Genomic DNA, 14,603 nt, shown 5'->3' with positions numbered 1-14,603 from the left:
GGATGCCCCGCCTGACATTCCTCGCGGGGCCGCACACCGCGATCTCGTGTGTTGTGCCATCATCTCCTCCCCCTGGGCTGGTCATTTAAGGATTTCGACACATGGAACATGAAAATTTTGGTAGCGAACGATCGTAAGGCAAGGAGAGAGGGCGCAATTCGGGCATCGCAATTCCGGCTATATATATTCGCCACCGGCCGTGTGTCGAATCAGTCTAGTGAGCCATCTCAAAAAGAGCCCAGGTCCTCGTTTACCTCTCGTTTTCTCCCAGATAAAACAAACGCCGCACCAGACGTCTCCCCACCCCGTCGCCAATCATGAAACTGGTGCGTGTCAAATTGCGTTTCCTCACTGATGATATTTTCGAGCAGACAAAAAAGTGCTTGCGGTATAACTTACTACAAATCGCTCAGTGAATCTTCTCGCGTTCGGAAGTTTCCGAGTTTTTCCGAAACTGTGCAAGTTTTTTTTTTTTTTTTCGAAATTATCGCGAATCTATCGCACGCGCGTGTGGTGATAATATCATTTTATCTCGGAATCTCTTGCTCGTTCGATCTTTTGAGGATTTACAAAACGTGTTATCGAAGTCGATTAAATCAACCCTGTTACTTCTTTAGAAGACGAACGTGCGGATTATCTCGCGCAAATTTAAAGAAAAATTGAAATTATAACATTGTTATATTGTTCTCTCAATGAAAAAAAAAAAAAAAAATTAAAAAAGCACATTGTTTTAATTCATAAAATTTCGATCAGAATTGTTTACCGGATTGTTTTCTGATTGTTTGCTCTTTATATTTCTTAGATCGCCGTTTTCGCCGCTATCCTCGTCGTCGCCCTTGCGGCGCCCCAGGGTCGTCAGGACAACAGCCAGATCGTGCTCGTGAAGGAGACTCCGTTGGACAACATCGGCATCGACGGTTACCAGTACGCGTACGAGCTGTCGAATGGCCAGTCCCATCAGGAGTCCGCGCAGCTTCAGAACGCCGGCCAGGAGAACGAGAGCCTCGTTGTTCGCGGTAGCTACACTTACGTCGATCCGGAGACCAACGTCAGATACACCGTCAATTATACCGCCGACGAGAACGGTTTCCATCCCGAGGGCGCGCACTTGCCGTCCGCCTAAAAATCCTAGCGGAAAAAAATTTTCTTGTCTGTAAAATAAAATTCATAACTGTGTGTAAATAAAATCTTTCCGATCGTACATATATATTTCTCAAATTGTGCGGCTACGTTCGAACGAAAACTTAAATAATAATTTTTGTTTCCGTTTTTTTCTCGATCGTAGCGATACGAGTTTTCCATGACAAACTTATGTTTTAGTTCTAAATAAATCCATTTTTAAAGTTTTACATAGTTTTTGTTTCTTTGTTACCTTACAATCTTCAAATTGAAAATATTGTTCGAATTGATTTAATTGATCAATGGCAAGAGTAAAACGAGATAAATCCAAAAGAATAAAACAAACCTTGTGGATTTAACAAATATTTGATTCAAGCAAACAATTTGTGTCATTTTGTTAACCAATTAATTTGTCGGATTAATTGCGTAGTTCAATTATGCGATAAAAGTACGTTTATAGAATGTACACATATCGAGTAGGAAATTATAACATGTTATTAATAAGTAAGTATATATATATATATTATTATATTATTTACGCAACAAACCGTGTGTGATAATGAAATACACGTAATACTATCGGATATACAATTTGAATATCAAATTAATTTTACGATCATTATATCTAATCTAGTGCAATATAAAATTATATCCTCTTAGCATTTTGTCACGTTTGAATAATACAATCAAAATATGCAGAATAAAATCATAATTCTTTAAAAATTCATTGAGAGACCTTTTAATTGTTCGTCACATCTGTTTTGCATTTTATGCGGTTTTGCATCCTCGTTCTTTCAACTTACATTATTTCCTGTACAAAAACCAGAAGTGGAATAATAATGACGTTTTTTTTTGTAAAAGTCACCTGTGATGTGAGAGATTGTTATAACATAGAGAAAAAAATATACGCGAAAGAGAGAGAGAGAGAGAAAATCTTCAGGAATAAATTTATTTTGTAAATGTCACATTTCTTTCAATTCTTTTTACGCGATAATAATAAATTACAAATTGTTATTTATATTTATAATAAAATATATTTTCAACGAAACGAAGAGATTGTAAATATTCGAATCTGTTTTTCAAAATATTTTATCTTAAATGAATAATTAGTTATAATAATTAATTTTAATTGTCTCAAATGTGTTGCCGTTCTTTTATATTAATAATTTCTCAGTTGCAAACGTCTAATGATAATGACACTAATGACGTCGAGATATTCTTAAACTATTTATGTTAATTCATGTAATACATTTAAAAGTCACGGATCTTTGAATCTTAATTACACGCCTATCACACGACGAGACACGTATTGCATCCACCGCATTTCGCAATAATAATAAAAATAAACAGCGAAGGAATCCGAATTGATTAAGCCTAAGAGTAGTTTCCCTTGATCGCGCGCGTACCAGAAGTTTAAAAATATTTCTACATAGAGCTGCGGTGCGCGACGGGGGTTTCAAGGTTTCAACGAACATATCGTTACTCGAGGGCTGCTGAAATTTAGCCGATGGGGATAACATGATAATGAGACGATTGCGCATGTAATACAGCAATATGGGTTTTTTTTTTCGTAATAAAATATAACACATGTGACTATCCACCAAGGTCCTTCAATTTTATTTACATCCGTGACACTTGGTTCGTAAAAATTATTATGCTTTTTTTATCCCGAAGGTTGCATCGATAATTGATGATGTTTAAATTCAAGTTTAGGTGAATCTCTCTCTCTCGTCTCACTCATCATACATAAATTTGCATAATTTGATGCTTGACATAAATTTTTTTTTTTTTTTATTGTTAACTTAATCGAGATATTGTTTCTATGCCACATCGTAAAATGTTGGTTCGAGCGAAAAATTGCTTAATGATCACCTTTCGCTTATACTTGCTAATTAGAATGCACTTGTATATGTTTGTCGTTGATAAGAAAATTGATAAAAAAACAAATTCATTTATTATCGCAAATTAATTAATTTAATAGTAAGCTTATTTTTTTTTTAAAGAAAACAAATCCGGAATCACAAGTTTCATCGCGCTTCTTGGACAAGTTCTCCCACGATATTTCGATCGATACGCGTATTAACGACGTGAGATAAAAGACTAAGATGACAAATAAATTAGCGTGGGCTCGAAAAAAACATTTTTGGCAGAAGGAAGGAGAAGCGCTATAAAATCCATCTGAATTCAGGTGTGTCACATCAGTCTCCTCTTACGAACAAGAGCAACTGCACGCGCCCCCATCATGAAAACGGCAAGTAGATATCTGCGCGACCCGCGCGTAATTAAAATATATTTCGCGCGAAATATATCGAACAAAGATCGATCGCAGCCGGTCGATCAATTTCGACTCGAGCTAATTTTGCAAATTGCTAATTGAATTTCTTATTAAAACTAACGCATTTTTTTTTTTTATTATTCAGATAGTTGTTCTCTGTGCTGTTGTGGCCGTCGCTCTGGCGGCTCCGCTTCAGTCGAACACAAACGAAGTGGTTGTTGTGAAGGAAACACCATTGAACAACATCGGCCTTGACGGATACAATTACGCTTACGAACAGTCGGACGGCCAGGCCCATCAGGAATCCGCTGAGGTGGTGAACGCCGGCCGGGAGAACCAGAGCCTCGCCGTTCGCGGTAGCTTCACCTACGTCGATCCGACGACCAACGTCAAATACACCGTCAATTACACCGCCGACGAGAACGGTTTCCATCCCGAGGGCGCGCACTTGCCTTCCTGAATGAAAATTTTCGAGCGATTGTAAATATAACGGCTTTTTTGCAAAATGAATTGTTTTGTTGCTCCAAGTTTCCCCAAAGAGACATTTCCGCCGACGTTTCGATTTTTTTCTTTTTTTTTTTTTATAACAAACAATAAAAACTTCCGCTCTCTTGTAAAACACCTCTGTGATGTGCCGTGTGTTTTTGGCTCGAACAATTTTTTTGTAAATACTTAATAAAAAAAAAACTTTAGTTTGCGCAGTAACTTGTGCGTTTTTTTGATTTTGAATGTACATATTATAAAAAAAAAAAAATAGAAAAGATACATACCGACATTTTACGGAAATGTATATCGTACGCGAGTGTTGTACACGTTGTGGACTCTTTCCACAACTCCTTCATTGATGTTCTCATTGCTGTTTACAACACTCGCGTCTCTCCAGCTGGCACGGTAGGTGACGCTGTCGTCGTCACAGAAAACTCGTGTCTCTTCTGTCTTCGTGTGTTGAAAAGCCCTTCCCTTCTGTCGTCAAAATGAGACCCTTTAAAAGCGTTTGCTTAACGTCAACGCGATGAATCATCGAATGCGCCGGTAAAATTCCTATAATTTTGTTTATTTCTCGCGTCTTCAACATTGTCGGTATACGTTGATTGCGAAAAAAAACATTTCCCACGTTGTGACAAAAACAGAGGTTAGATCTGTATCTGGTGAAACGATAAAGTTTCTCTTGTGTTCTTTCTTGTGTTTGCTTCTGTATCACATTTTTCATCTATAAAACGCGAACGCGTTCTCGAACACGTTGCTCGTTGTAAGCGCGAAGAAACGTTGACGCACTGACGAGGAACGGAATCCGTGCGATGTGATTGCCGCCGATCGCTTCAGTCGGATTCGCAATCAGAGCAATCCGGACATCACAATCCGGGGGGGGGACAATGGCGAAATTTCGGATGCTGCCGCGCACGTCGCGCATCGTAGCGCTCTGTTCCGCCGCGAACTTCATCAACGCCGCGGACAGAGTGATCATGCCAATCGCCATCGTCCTCATGACCGACGAGTTCAAGTGGAATCTTCACTGGCAAGGATGGATCTTGTCCGCTTTCGCTTTCGGATACTTCACAAGCCAGGTAAAGCATTGAGATCTGTGATCATCATCGTCTCTGTGTTCGCGTATCGAGTAAAAGTAATCAATATCATCTTCTCTGGTTTTGTCTTTCAGATCATTGGTGGAAGTACAGCAAGTAGATTTGGCTGCAAAACAGTGCTCATGTTCGCCGTTATGTTGTGGTCCATCAGTACAGTCATGACACCACTGATAGCGCAGTCAGTACCGTTACTCATAGTCTGCAGAGTAGTTCTAGGACTGGGAGAAGGATTAGGTAAGATCAAATATAGATGTGAAGTGATCAATAAACACATGTTAATTGACACTCAATGTTATCTTGCAGGCCTACCAGTGATATTTCATTTATTTGCGCATAATGTTCCTGTGGAGGAAAGATCACGAGCTTTTGGTTATCTTGTGGCCGCCGGTTCCGTGGGCCAGGTGGTCGCGTCTATCGTAAGTCCAATGAATCTTTTTTTTAAAATATTGAAACTTGAGAATAAGAGATTATTATTATAATTTACAAAGAGTAAAAATATTTGATTTTTCTTCTTCAGATATGTCCGCACTTGGCTTGGCAAACTGGATTCTACTTGTTTGGAACAATAGGTATTTTGTGGACCGTTCTGTGGATGATGTTGTATCACGAGACCAACTCTCAAGATGAAATACCGTTATTTGTTCCCAAGGTAATAAAGCCTACGTCCCGTAGTTCTGGTCTTTTCTGAACAGTTGGTGTGTCGCGTCACTCCGTTTGTTTTTGTTTTTGTTTTTTATTCAAATGTTCACAGGTAGCTCAAAATAGAAGCTTACGTTGGACAGAATTCATTACTCATTGGCCCTTGTGGGCTCTGTACATAGCGCACTTCGCGATGAACTGGAGCAACTATATAATAATGCAGTGGTTACCGACTTACTTGGCGAGAAATTTGTCCGCAAACAAGGAGAGTATTAGCCTAACGGCACTACCTTACATAGTTAATTCTCTCGTCGGTATTGGTAGGTATTACAACAAACAGATCGATAATTTGAGGTAAGAACTTGATTTCTTTTGAAAAGATACACTTAACCCCCATCTTCTCTCGGTAGTTGCCGGTCACTGTGCCGACACCCTGATACAAAAGAGATGGTCCGTTTTGTCCGTAAGAAGATTAATGACCAATATAGGCCTAGTGGGACCGGGCGCGTTCTTGTTAGCTTTCTGCGCTGTAGACAATTTACTCGCAGCGGTCATGTACGTCCGAACAATTGTTAAAGTTTGTTTTGTGCAATTTTTATATGCGTGTTCTTCTTTGCGACGTGTAAATGGTATAAAACTCATTTTACAGCTTCGTTTCGATATCCATGGGCCTCTGCGCGTGCAACTCCGCTGGACATCTTAGCAATCATGTCGATATTGCTCCGAATCACGCAGGAATCACATTCGCAGTCTCGAATACAATTGTAAGCGTCGTCTTTTTCTAAGGTTTGAAAATTGACGATTGCGCTGACTATGAATACAATCTGTTTTTTTTTTTTTTGTAACTCCCGATTTACAGGCGACGGTACCTGGAATTCTGTGCGGGCCGTTGACGGCCGAATTGGTGACCGCTTCTCACGGTTGGTGGATACCGGTTTTCGTGCTTGCGGCGGCGATCAACTTCACGGGGGCTATAATTTATCAGAGCCACAGTTCGGCGCTTCCGGTGTTGTGATATGTTATATCGTTCGTTAATCGACGATCGCGCGCGACGATCGATGAGGAAATGCGATCGGTCAAGTGTTCGCCGATAAAAATTTCTCAAGAGTGCGCGTTCGCATTGAGATCTACGTGAAACGTTTTCTCGCTTTCATCGGCCAGTCGACAACATATCAAGATGCTTTATTTATATATATATATATATTTTAAATTGAATTCTTAACACACATGTATGTCAAGTAGCAAAGTGAATTTTGTGTGTGATAGTGCCATAGTTTGACGAGCACGTATGTAGAACTGTGGACGTGTACATATGCGGAACATCATGCACTTGGTCTACACGGAAATGTGTGTATGTGTGTTCGTGTAGACAGAATCTTAGTATATATATATAGTATACATATATATATATATACATATATATATATATATATATATACATATATATATGTGTGTGTGTGTAATTTATATTAGAATTATATATTTAATTTAAATATATAATTTTCACACACACACACACGCATACACACATCGCACGTTACATCAATTTAAAAAAAAAAACCACCTAGCGGAGAAACCAATTTTGTGATATGTTTTAAAACTATATAAAAAATTTTAATTTTGCAGTTAAGATGTATAAAAAAGATGTATATTCTATGAAACACAAGACTGTACATAAAAAAGAAATTTTAAACTTTCACGTTTATATATATATATATATGTATTTTTTTTAAAGCATTACGTGGGGCGGAGGGGGGGAAACGTGGCGGGAAAAATTGAAATTAACGAACGGAGAAAAGTCAACATTTTCTACGTTGTAATTGATTGAATTTAAAATATTACGAGATGTATAAATTTATATTTGGGACACACGCACACAATAAAAAGATGTTTTCGCTGTGTCATATATATAATATATATGTATATATATATATTACATCGGATCATAAAGACAAATCTTTCTTCAAATATTTCGAGCGTAGTATCTGCGACAATCTCTCCCTGGACACGCTTCCGTTCAAGGCGTTTACTCCCATCTGGACGAACACGTTGTCGTGCGAAGTCGACGCGGACATAACGGATGATTTCAAGTCGACCGACTTCGTCGATCGTGCGTCGCGAATTTTCCCGGCTTCTTCATCGACGGACGTTTCCCGCGCGATGTTGGACGCGGAAGAACGATCTTTTCTGCTCGTGTGACTATCGGTAACCGAAGTAGAACGAGCGTCGAGATCTTCGAAGAGTCCGAGCGGTCCGATATTTAGACTCGCGATAATGTCGGTAACTTCGCTCGTCGACGGTTTCATATTTTGAAGCGACTTATTATCGCGCCTCGTTCCGTCTTCGAACGTCACTTTCGACGAATTCGCGTCTTGATTTCCGCCGCGATTATCAACGTCCGATTTGATTCCCGTTCTTCTTTCGGGAAAGATCAGACCTCTTATGATTCTCGCTTCTTCCTCCAGATTCGGCCGTTTATCCGATGCCGTTTTTTTCAAGATGTTCGTCGCGCTTTTGTGCAAGTAAGAATTCGCTCTGGGATCCGCGTAATTTCTCTGAACCTTGTCCATGTTGCGCGTCATCTTTTCTAGCGCGTCGTATAATTTTCTCGTCCCAGCACTACCGATGGCGTCCCTGCTCTTCATCCAAGTCTTACCGTTTCGCAACGCTTGCCAAGCCGTCTTCACTTTCCTCACCTCGTAATCCACGTCAGCTACTGCTGACTCGTCCGCTAAATGATGTAAAAAAAAAAAAAAAAAACAAAAAGGAGGATTTAGAGTTCGCGCGATTCGATGCACGCGCAACGAGAGAGATATCTCGAAGTAGAAAATATTAATAAAATTTACGTTTATCCGATTCTTTGTTCGATATTCTCGTTGGATCCTCCTTCTCCTCCTTGTCGATACTCGGCAAGCAATTTTTCTGAGCCGATGTCGCGCCACTTAAATCCGGCGCGCTTGCGAAATCGACCCGTGCGTGTTGCAATTTCGTCAAAGCGGACGACGATTCTTGTTCTCTCGCATTGTTGCGAACCAACGCGGATTTGACACATTTTTGACGGGAATTGTTCGTGGACTGCAAGCGAAACCGCGTCAACGAGTGCGACTGTCCGACGACGTTCGCGCACGGATTAAATTCGTAAACAAAATTTTTCGTCGCTGAAACTCTTCTCCCAACGCACACGAACGTTCTCTTGCCCTGCTTCATTATATTTTCGGCTATCTGTAGACGCGGAAACGTGATGGTTTTAAAAAAACGCGTTTTCGAGCAAATTGAAAAAGCGCGAACTTCATTCCCGAGAAAAAAAATTGATTAGATCTAACTTAAATTTAACGAGATAAAAAAAAAAAAATGGAAAAATAGATCCAATTAGATCCAAATTAAATCTAAATAGAATATAAAGTAGATCCAAATAAATTATATAAAGTAAATCTATGGAAATTTACACTTTTATTTATTATTAAATCTACTCTTGATCTACTCAGATCTATTGTATTAGATCACCTCTGTTCAAATCTGCTCAGATCTAACTAAATCTGAGTATAGTTTTAATTATAGCAGATCTGAGTATAGATCTAAAGTAGATTTAATAATATATAAAGGTGTAAATTTAATAGATCTGCTTATATTTATTTAGATCTACTTTATATTTATTCAGATCTACTTTATATCCTATTTAGATTTAATTTGGATCTAATTAGATCTATTTTTCCTTTTTTTTTTTTATTTCGTTAAATTTAAGTTAGATCTAATCCATTTCTTTCCCGGGTTGGAAGAAGAGAAAACAATTTGAATAATTTTGCGCAGGTTTTTTTTTTGTTTTTAAAGGGAGAGATGTGAGAGTCTTAATGACAAGAGATATGTAATTTCGAAATTTAAGTAAAACAGCAAAAACAGATATGCGCCTACAATATCACGTTTCACTTTAGGCTTCTGTACGTCTCCCTTATGTTGGTTATCTTCGATTTTATTTTGAATATTGTAGATTTGCAATTTGTTATCAAAATCAACAAAGAATTTGCAATCCTCGGAAGCCAGATTGCTTGCTTCGTTATTGCGTTCTTTGTCTCGGGCGAATTTTGATGATTTCTGTTTATCGGGTTCAGCAATCTGCGTCCTGGATAAATCGCGCGGATCAATTTTTTTTTTTTTTTTTTTTTTTTAAACAAAAATCAGTACGAGAACGTAAACGGGAAGGTGTTGCATAAAGTGCTTTTTTTTACTTTGTATTTGCACGCTTATTGTTTTCAGAATTCCGCTTCTTTTCATTCTTGCGCGCGGAATCGCCCGATTCTTCGGCCGTTCTTTTAATTTCCTTCCGACGTAATGTTTTAAAGTAACTGAAAGTTAACGTTTCAATGTAACGCGCTCTAAACGACTATGGGGTTTTCTTGTACGTGTACTCACCTCGTAACGCCTAATCTGCACTTCGGTTTGTTCGCATGTTTCGACAACGTTTGCTCCTCCTCTCGTTGCTCTTCTCCCGATTTTCGTAGAAAAATCGTCAACGCGTTGATTCTGTTGTACTCTTTGCGATTTTGTTCTTCACCGTGAACGGATTTTAGAAACGTTGCGGTGAAAAGAATTTAACACGCGCAACGAAGAAAAGTTTCAAAAATCCATCCAGAACGTCGTTCTTCGAGATTAATGTGTGTGAAGTATTTTCTGAATTTTTGTTTTACAACAAAAATTAATTACTTTACAATTTCTGATTTGAAATTACGTTCCGTTTTTTTTTTTTTTCAAAAAGTTTGACAAAAATCGAGCAACTCTCAGACAAAAATAAATTCAAATTGCATGTTGTAGTGCACACGGATAGAATAACCTTCTAAATTGATGTCCGATTGTAAGATCTCTCGATGCGCACATCTGATACTATTGACGACAAGAAAATCAACAAAAATGTTGTATCGATATTACAATTGAGAAACGAATAATCGGACATGTTCGTCGTTTCGTATCGTTCGATATTAAAAAAAAAAAAAAAAAAGATGAAATGGTACGGTATTTATTTCATGGTATTTATTTCAGTCTTTATTCGTATAACTAATCGACAGGATCAAAATATATATATATATATATATTATTTATATTATTTATTTTTACATATGTATATTGTGTGTAGAGACGTTTAACGAGATATATATCTGACACAACTATGGGTTTCTCTCGGGATCGGGGAAAAGAGGGGGGATTCCCGAAAAAAACTTTTTATCACTGACTTAATTCGAGGAGAGACACAAGGAGAAAATTCCTCGATTTTCTTCGAGTCGCGCGATATATATATATATACATATATATTAAATGCAATCGGATCGCGTGAAATTTTTGCGAAAGCTTCAAATCAAGTCCAGCTTGATTCTCTTGCTTTTTTGTTTTTTTTTTGTGCGGATTTTCTTTTCTTTTGCGTATAGGAAAGAGAGCACGCGGTGTCAAGCGGTAACGTTGCGCGCGCGCGCGCGCGCGTGTCGTTGCGATTTTCTATGTATATATAAACGCGTATATCCCAATCCCTGGATTTCTCTCTCTCTCTCTTGAGATCGTCACGTCTCCCGTTTTTCGAAAAAAAAAAGATGACTTACTTTCGTTCAAAAGCAACAGAGAGATTTTCGCGATTTTCCCGAATCTCTCGTACGTGCACGTACGCACATAACATGCGATACGCGAAACAAATACACTTGTGAGCCTCTGAAACAAAGTCGCACGCACACACAAGCGGTGTTCTGAGACAAACGAAAAAGGAATTGGAGGAAGAATCAAGCTGGGGAGATGAGGAAGTGAAGGAGAGAAAGAGAGAGAGAGAGGACGTGGAGTCGATTCTTTTGTTTCTTTTTTTGTGAGAAAAATCAGGGGATTTTAACGGCAACACAAGAGGCTCTCACAATGCCACAAACAGTGCATCACTCACAGTTCGTAAAATTTTATGTAATGATTAAATAATTTTTACAATTATAATACGTACAAAAATAAATGCATGTATTAACAAATGTAGCACCGTTTCCGGCATCTCGGACGTTTCTGTCTCTTCGCAAAATGAGCGAATTAAAAAGAATCGCAAGAGAAATGTGTATTTCTCGCCAAATAAAACGCGAGGGAAAATTTTAAAAAAATTCGAACGATTGAAAAAAAAAATAAAAATAAAAATAAAAATACGCAAAGCTCTAAGCGTGTCCCTTTTAATTTGCCCGTTTTCGCTTGATTTATCCCTTTTCCTCGGACCGATCGCGTGTATAAGGAAGCAATCTCTTTTTTTTCGACCCTCTCTCCCGTTTATCCGCACCCGCGAGACCGCGCACTTGCAGTGCGAATTTTTCGAGCGAGTGACTAATTTTTCTAACCCATCTAATGGCGGTTTTTCTTTCTTCGAGAAATTTTTTATCTCTAGTTCTGCTGCTTGGTGGCCTCGTGCGGGAGCACGACGCGCTTGATGAGTCCCGGGGTCGCGTCGTATCCCGGGGGACTGCGGTCGTTGTCGCGGTTGTTGATGTCGAGGGACATCAGGCTCGTCGACGGGCTCGGCGAGGTCAGGCATTCGTGAATGAAGCTGCACACGGTGTTCACGTACACGTCGCGATAGGTCGCGTAATGCTTGACGTGGGGCGAATTGGTGAACAGGACCAGTTGGACCCGCACGCCGCGCTCGGCACGTCGACTGGCGAACTTCTCCACGTCCTGGAAGACGATGTTTTTTTTTTAGACGACAGAGATGCGAGTTTTATCAACTTTCGAGGTAATTTGACGGAAATAAAAAAAAAAGAAACAAAAACAAAAACAAGAAAACTCACAGACGCCGGGATCAGAGAGTCGCTGTTGGAGTACAGGAACAGCTGAGGCCAGGAGTAGGCCTCCTCGGCGAGGGCGATCGGATTCGTCGGTATGGACGATCTGCTAAATGCCTGCGCAATCACCTGACAATCGTAAATCGACATATAAAACGTACAGCGTAGGGTTTACAGCCTTGAAATGATCCGATCTGTGTGTGTCATATGATACGGAGACGCGTGAGAATATTTTCGTTCGCTCTCTCCCGAGAGATGAGTTTTTTCTATGCGGAAAACAATGAAGAGAAATGGATGATCATTTCATGTCTGCTAATTAATCCGAGGATGAGAGAAACAATAATAAGCACGACGCAATCGTAAGGTCGTAAAAGATCGACGCGCTCATCGTCGCGACATTCGTCTACTTTACCTCGAAGAGCCAGAGCACGGAGAGGAAGAACGTGATGACAAACGACATCGGCAGGTTCGTTAGGGGATGGCCGCCGATGATCGCGCTGATCGCCTTGAAGAGCGCCGTCAATCTCCTCTCGCCGGGCGCGCTATCGAATATCACACCCCTCACCTGCGACTCCGATCAAACACTTCTTACACTCGAGCCGATATTTAAATAGCCGTCTTTATCTAGGTTCTTACGCGCAACAGAAACATACAAAACCGAGAGAGTTTTACGAGAGAGGAACTCTGAACGTGTGCGTTCCGCATCGACTACCTTGAACGGCGTGTTGGCCTTTTGCATCGCGAGGCTGACGTGCTGATAGAGGAACGCGCCGCCGTTGCTGAAGACGTGGAAAAATATCGGATGCTCGTCCAGACGCTTGTCCGTGATCACCTGAAGCAATCGCTTGCCGATGTAAGGCATCTTGTCCCGTCGCCAAAACAGACACTCCACCGGCGCCGTGTAACGCAGCGTGATGCAACTGCGAGAAGACGCGCAATTTGCGATTTAACGCATCGATGAACTTAACGTTGCAGTTCTCGAAGACGCGAGACGAGATAGGCCTGCATCAGCTATACAGTGTGTACTACCACCGCAGCGAGCTTCGTCAAGCTTACACCACGAGGAGGTTTCAATTTTTAACCAAATGAAACCTCCGCGTTATTGCTGTTGTTTATAAAACAAAAAATTTCTACAACATAGACGTAAATGCTTGAAATATCTCGGGGGGATCTCTCCGGATCGGCGCGTCGATAATACCCTCTCTCGATCTCTCGATGATTCGCAACAATTACACCTCAAGTCTCTGATATAAATTTTCGTTCGCGAATTTGTGATTTGAGAGGCGAGAGAAAAACCGAAATACCTTTTGTCCTCGTAGATCGCGCTGTACTTGGCCAGATAACGGTCCTGACAACCGGCCCATCCTAGCAGGATCACGACCGGCCGCTTATCTTCCTCGTAAACGAACACAAACTCCTCGCGCTGATCCTGTCCGGCCGCGGTCAACGTCGGGTCCTTCGGGGACGGTGGAAACGACGGGAACATGATGTAATAATCCAGGTCCTCCTGGTCGCTCATCTTTGCTCGATTGCGTCCGTGTCTCTCCTCTGTTTCACGAGGACGAAAGGAAAGAGAGAGAGAGAGAGAGAGAGACGACGGACGGGGGATAGCCAGGAAGGAAGGAGAGAGAAGGAAAAAAAGGGAGACGGCGCGATTCCGAGAGCGAGAGAAGGGTTGCAGCGGGCATAAACTACCTTCGCCCGAAAGGATGGCCTCCGTACACACGGAGGTTTCAACTCGAGCTTGCGTCGTTCGAAACGCGCGAACGCGCATCGCGTAGGATCGATATCAGAGAGAGGGAGTTACGGGAGCTAGGTCGCGAACCAGAACGATGGCGATGTTTGCGAAAGTCTAGGGAACGGGAGTGATGCCTCCTCGAGGGGCACCACCGTCGTCGGTGCTTTTCAACTCGCGCGTGATGACGAGATCGATATGAAGTTTCCGACGAGCTGCTTTCTCTCTCTCGTGCTGCGGTCTTCACCGGAAAAAAAAAAAAAAAAATGATAGCGCACACCCCTTCCATTTCTCGTCTCTCGCGCGGAAATGTAAACTCATCTCGCACTCTTCTTCGTATTCCGGACCGATGACTCGATTACATTAATCGCATTTGTTGACAAATTCAACAAAAACGACGGCAGGAATTAGAGCACAAACGCGTTGAGATGATTTTAAAATCGAAACGTTATTAAAATCTTGCTAATGCGAAT

General features: G+C 40.7%; 4 protein-coding genes across 7 annotated transcripts; 3 read left to right on the top strand and 1 right to left on the bottom strand.

The window, feature by feature from the left end:
- The first annotated feature begins 217 nt into the window (after positions 1–217).
- On the top strand, positions 218–1,349 carry LOC109857425 (flexible cuticle protein 12-like). The gene is made up of 2 exons (XM_020433711.1): positions 218–326; positions 803–1,349. Exons 1-2 carry the CDS (start codon positions 318–320, stop codon positions 1,121–1,123), a joined length of 330 nt encoding a protein of 109 aa, XP_020289300.1. The 5' UTR covers positions 218–317; the 3' UTR covers positions 1,124–1,349.
- Positions 1,350–3,278: 1,929 nt separating this feature from the next.
- Positions 3,279–4,099, top strand: LOC109857447 (flexible cuticle protein 12-like). The gene is made up of 2 exons (XM_020433746.1): positions 3,279–3,370; positions 3,540–4,099. Exons 1-2 carry the CDS (start codon positions 3,362–3,364, stop codon positions 3,852–3,854), a joined length of 324 nt encoding a protein of 107 aa, XP_020289335.1. The 5' UTR covers positions 3,279–3,361; the 3' UTR covers positions 3,855–4,099.
- A 90-nt stretch (positions 4,100–4,189) lies between these two features.
- Positions 4,190–7,015, top strand: LOC109857446 (sodium-dependent phosphate transport protein 1, chloroplastic-like). The gene is made up of 8 exons (XM_020433745.1): positions 4,190–4,959; positions 5,052–5,211; positions 5,281–5,393; positions 5,495–5,626; positions 5,729–5,936; positions 6,027–6,171; positions 6,266–6,380; positions 6,476–7,015. Exons 1-8 carry the CDS (start codon positions 4,768–4,770, stop codon positions 6,629–6,631), a joined length of 1,221 nt encoding a protein of 406 aa, XP_020289334.1. The 5' UTR covers positions 4,190–4,767; the 3' UTR covers positions 6,632–7,015.
- Positions 7,016–7,104: 89 nt separating this feature from the next.
- Positions 7,105–14,205, bottom strand: LOC109857438 (transmembrane protein 53). Of its 4 annotated transcripts, none has more exons than XM_020433736.1 (8): positions 13,700–14,205; positions 13,108–13,315; positions 12,808–12,966; positions 12,402–12,512; positions 10,024–12,288; positions 9,840–9,956; positions 9,526–9,733; positions 8,771–8,838 (listed from the first exon to the last, which is right to left on the bottom strand). In XM_020433736.1, exons 1-5 carry the CDS (start codon positions 14,167–14,169, stop codon positions 11,998–12,000), a joined length of 1,239 nt encoding a protein of 412 aa, XP_020289325.1. In that variant the 5' UTR covers positions 14,170–14,205; the 3' UTR covers positions 8,771–8,838; positions 9,526–9,733; positions 9,840–9,956; positions 10,024–11,997. The 4 variants fall into 4 exon arrangements, with proteins under 4 accessions (XP_020289326.1, XP_020289325.1, XP_020289323.1 ...); XM_020433734.1 differs by having other exon boundaries at positions 12,402–12,524; positions 13,700–14,201; XM_020433735.1 differs by having other exon boundaries at positions 12,402–12,524; positions 12,808–12,960; positions 13,700–14,196.
- Positions 14,206–14,603: the final 398 nt, after the last annotated feature.

This window comes from Pseudomyrmex gracilis, unplaced genomic scaffold (assembly GCF_002006095.1).
Source record: "Pseudomyrmex gracilis isolate BER0280 unplaced genomic scaffold, ASM200609v1 scaffold_159, whole genome shotgun sequence".
Lineage (NCBI taxonomy): Eukaryota > Metazoa > Arthropoda > Insecta > Hymenoptera > Formicidae > Pseudomyrmex > Pseudomyrmex gracilis.
Note: the sequence above shows the minus strand (reverse complement) of the source record. Positions and strands in the feature narration are given on the sequence as shown.

Excerpts from the sequence above, each read along its gene's own strand:
- LOC109857446 (XM_020433745.1), top strand. The coding sequence starts at position 4,768 with ATGGCGAAATTTCGGATGCTGCCGCGCACGTCGCGCATCGTAGCGCTC. Across the intron at positions 5,394-5,494 it reads GCCAGGTGGTCGCGTCTATC|ATATGTCCGCACTTGGCTTG; the intron begins GTAAGTCCAATG and ends TTTCTTCTTCAG. Across the intron at positions 5,937-6,026 it reads TAATTCTCTCGTCGGTATTG|TTGCCGGTCACTGTGCCGAC; the intron begins GTAGGTATTACA and ends TTCTCTCGGTAG.
- LOC109857438 (XM_020433734.1), bottom strand. The coding sequence starts at position 14,169 with ATGCGCGTTCGCGCGTTTCGAACGACGCAAGCTCGAGTTGAAACCTCC. Across the intron at positions 12,967-13,107 it reads AGGCCAACACGCCGTTCAAG|TCGCAGGTGAGGGGTGTGAT; the intron begins GTAGTCGATGCG and ends GTTTGATCGGAG. Across the intron at positions 12,289-12,401 it reads ACTCTCTGATCCCGGCGTCT|GACGTGGAGAAGTTCGCCAG; the intron begins GTGAGTTTTCTT and ends ATCGTCTTCCAG.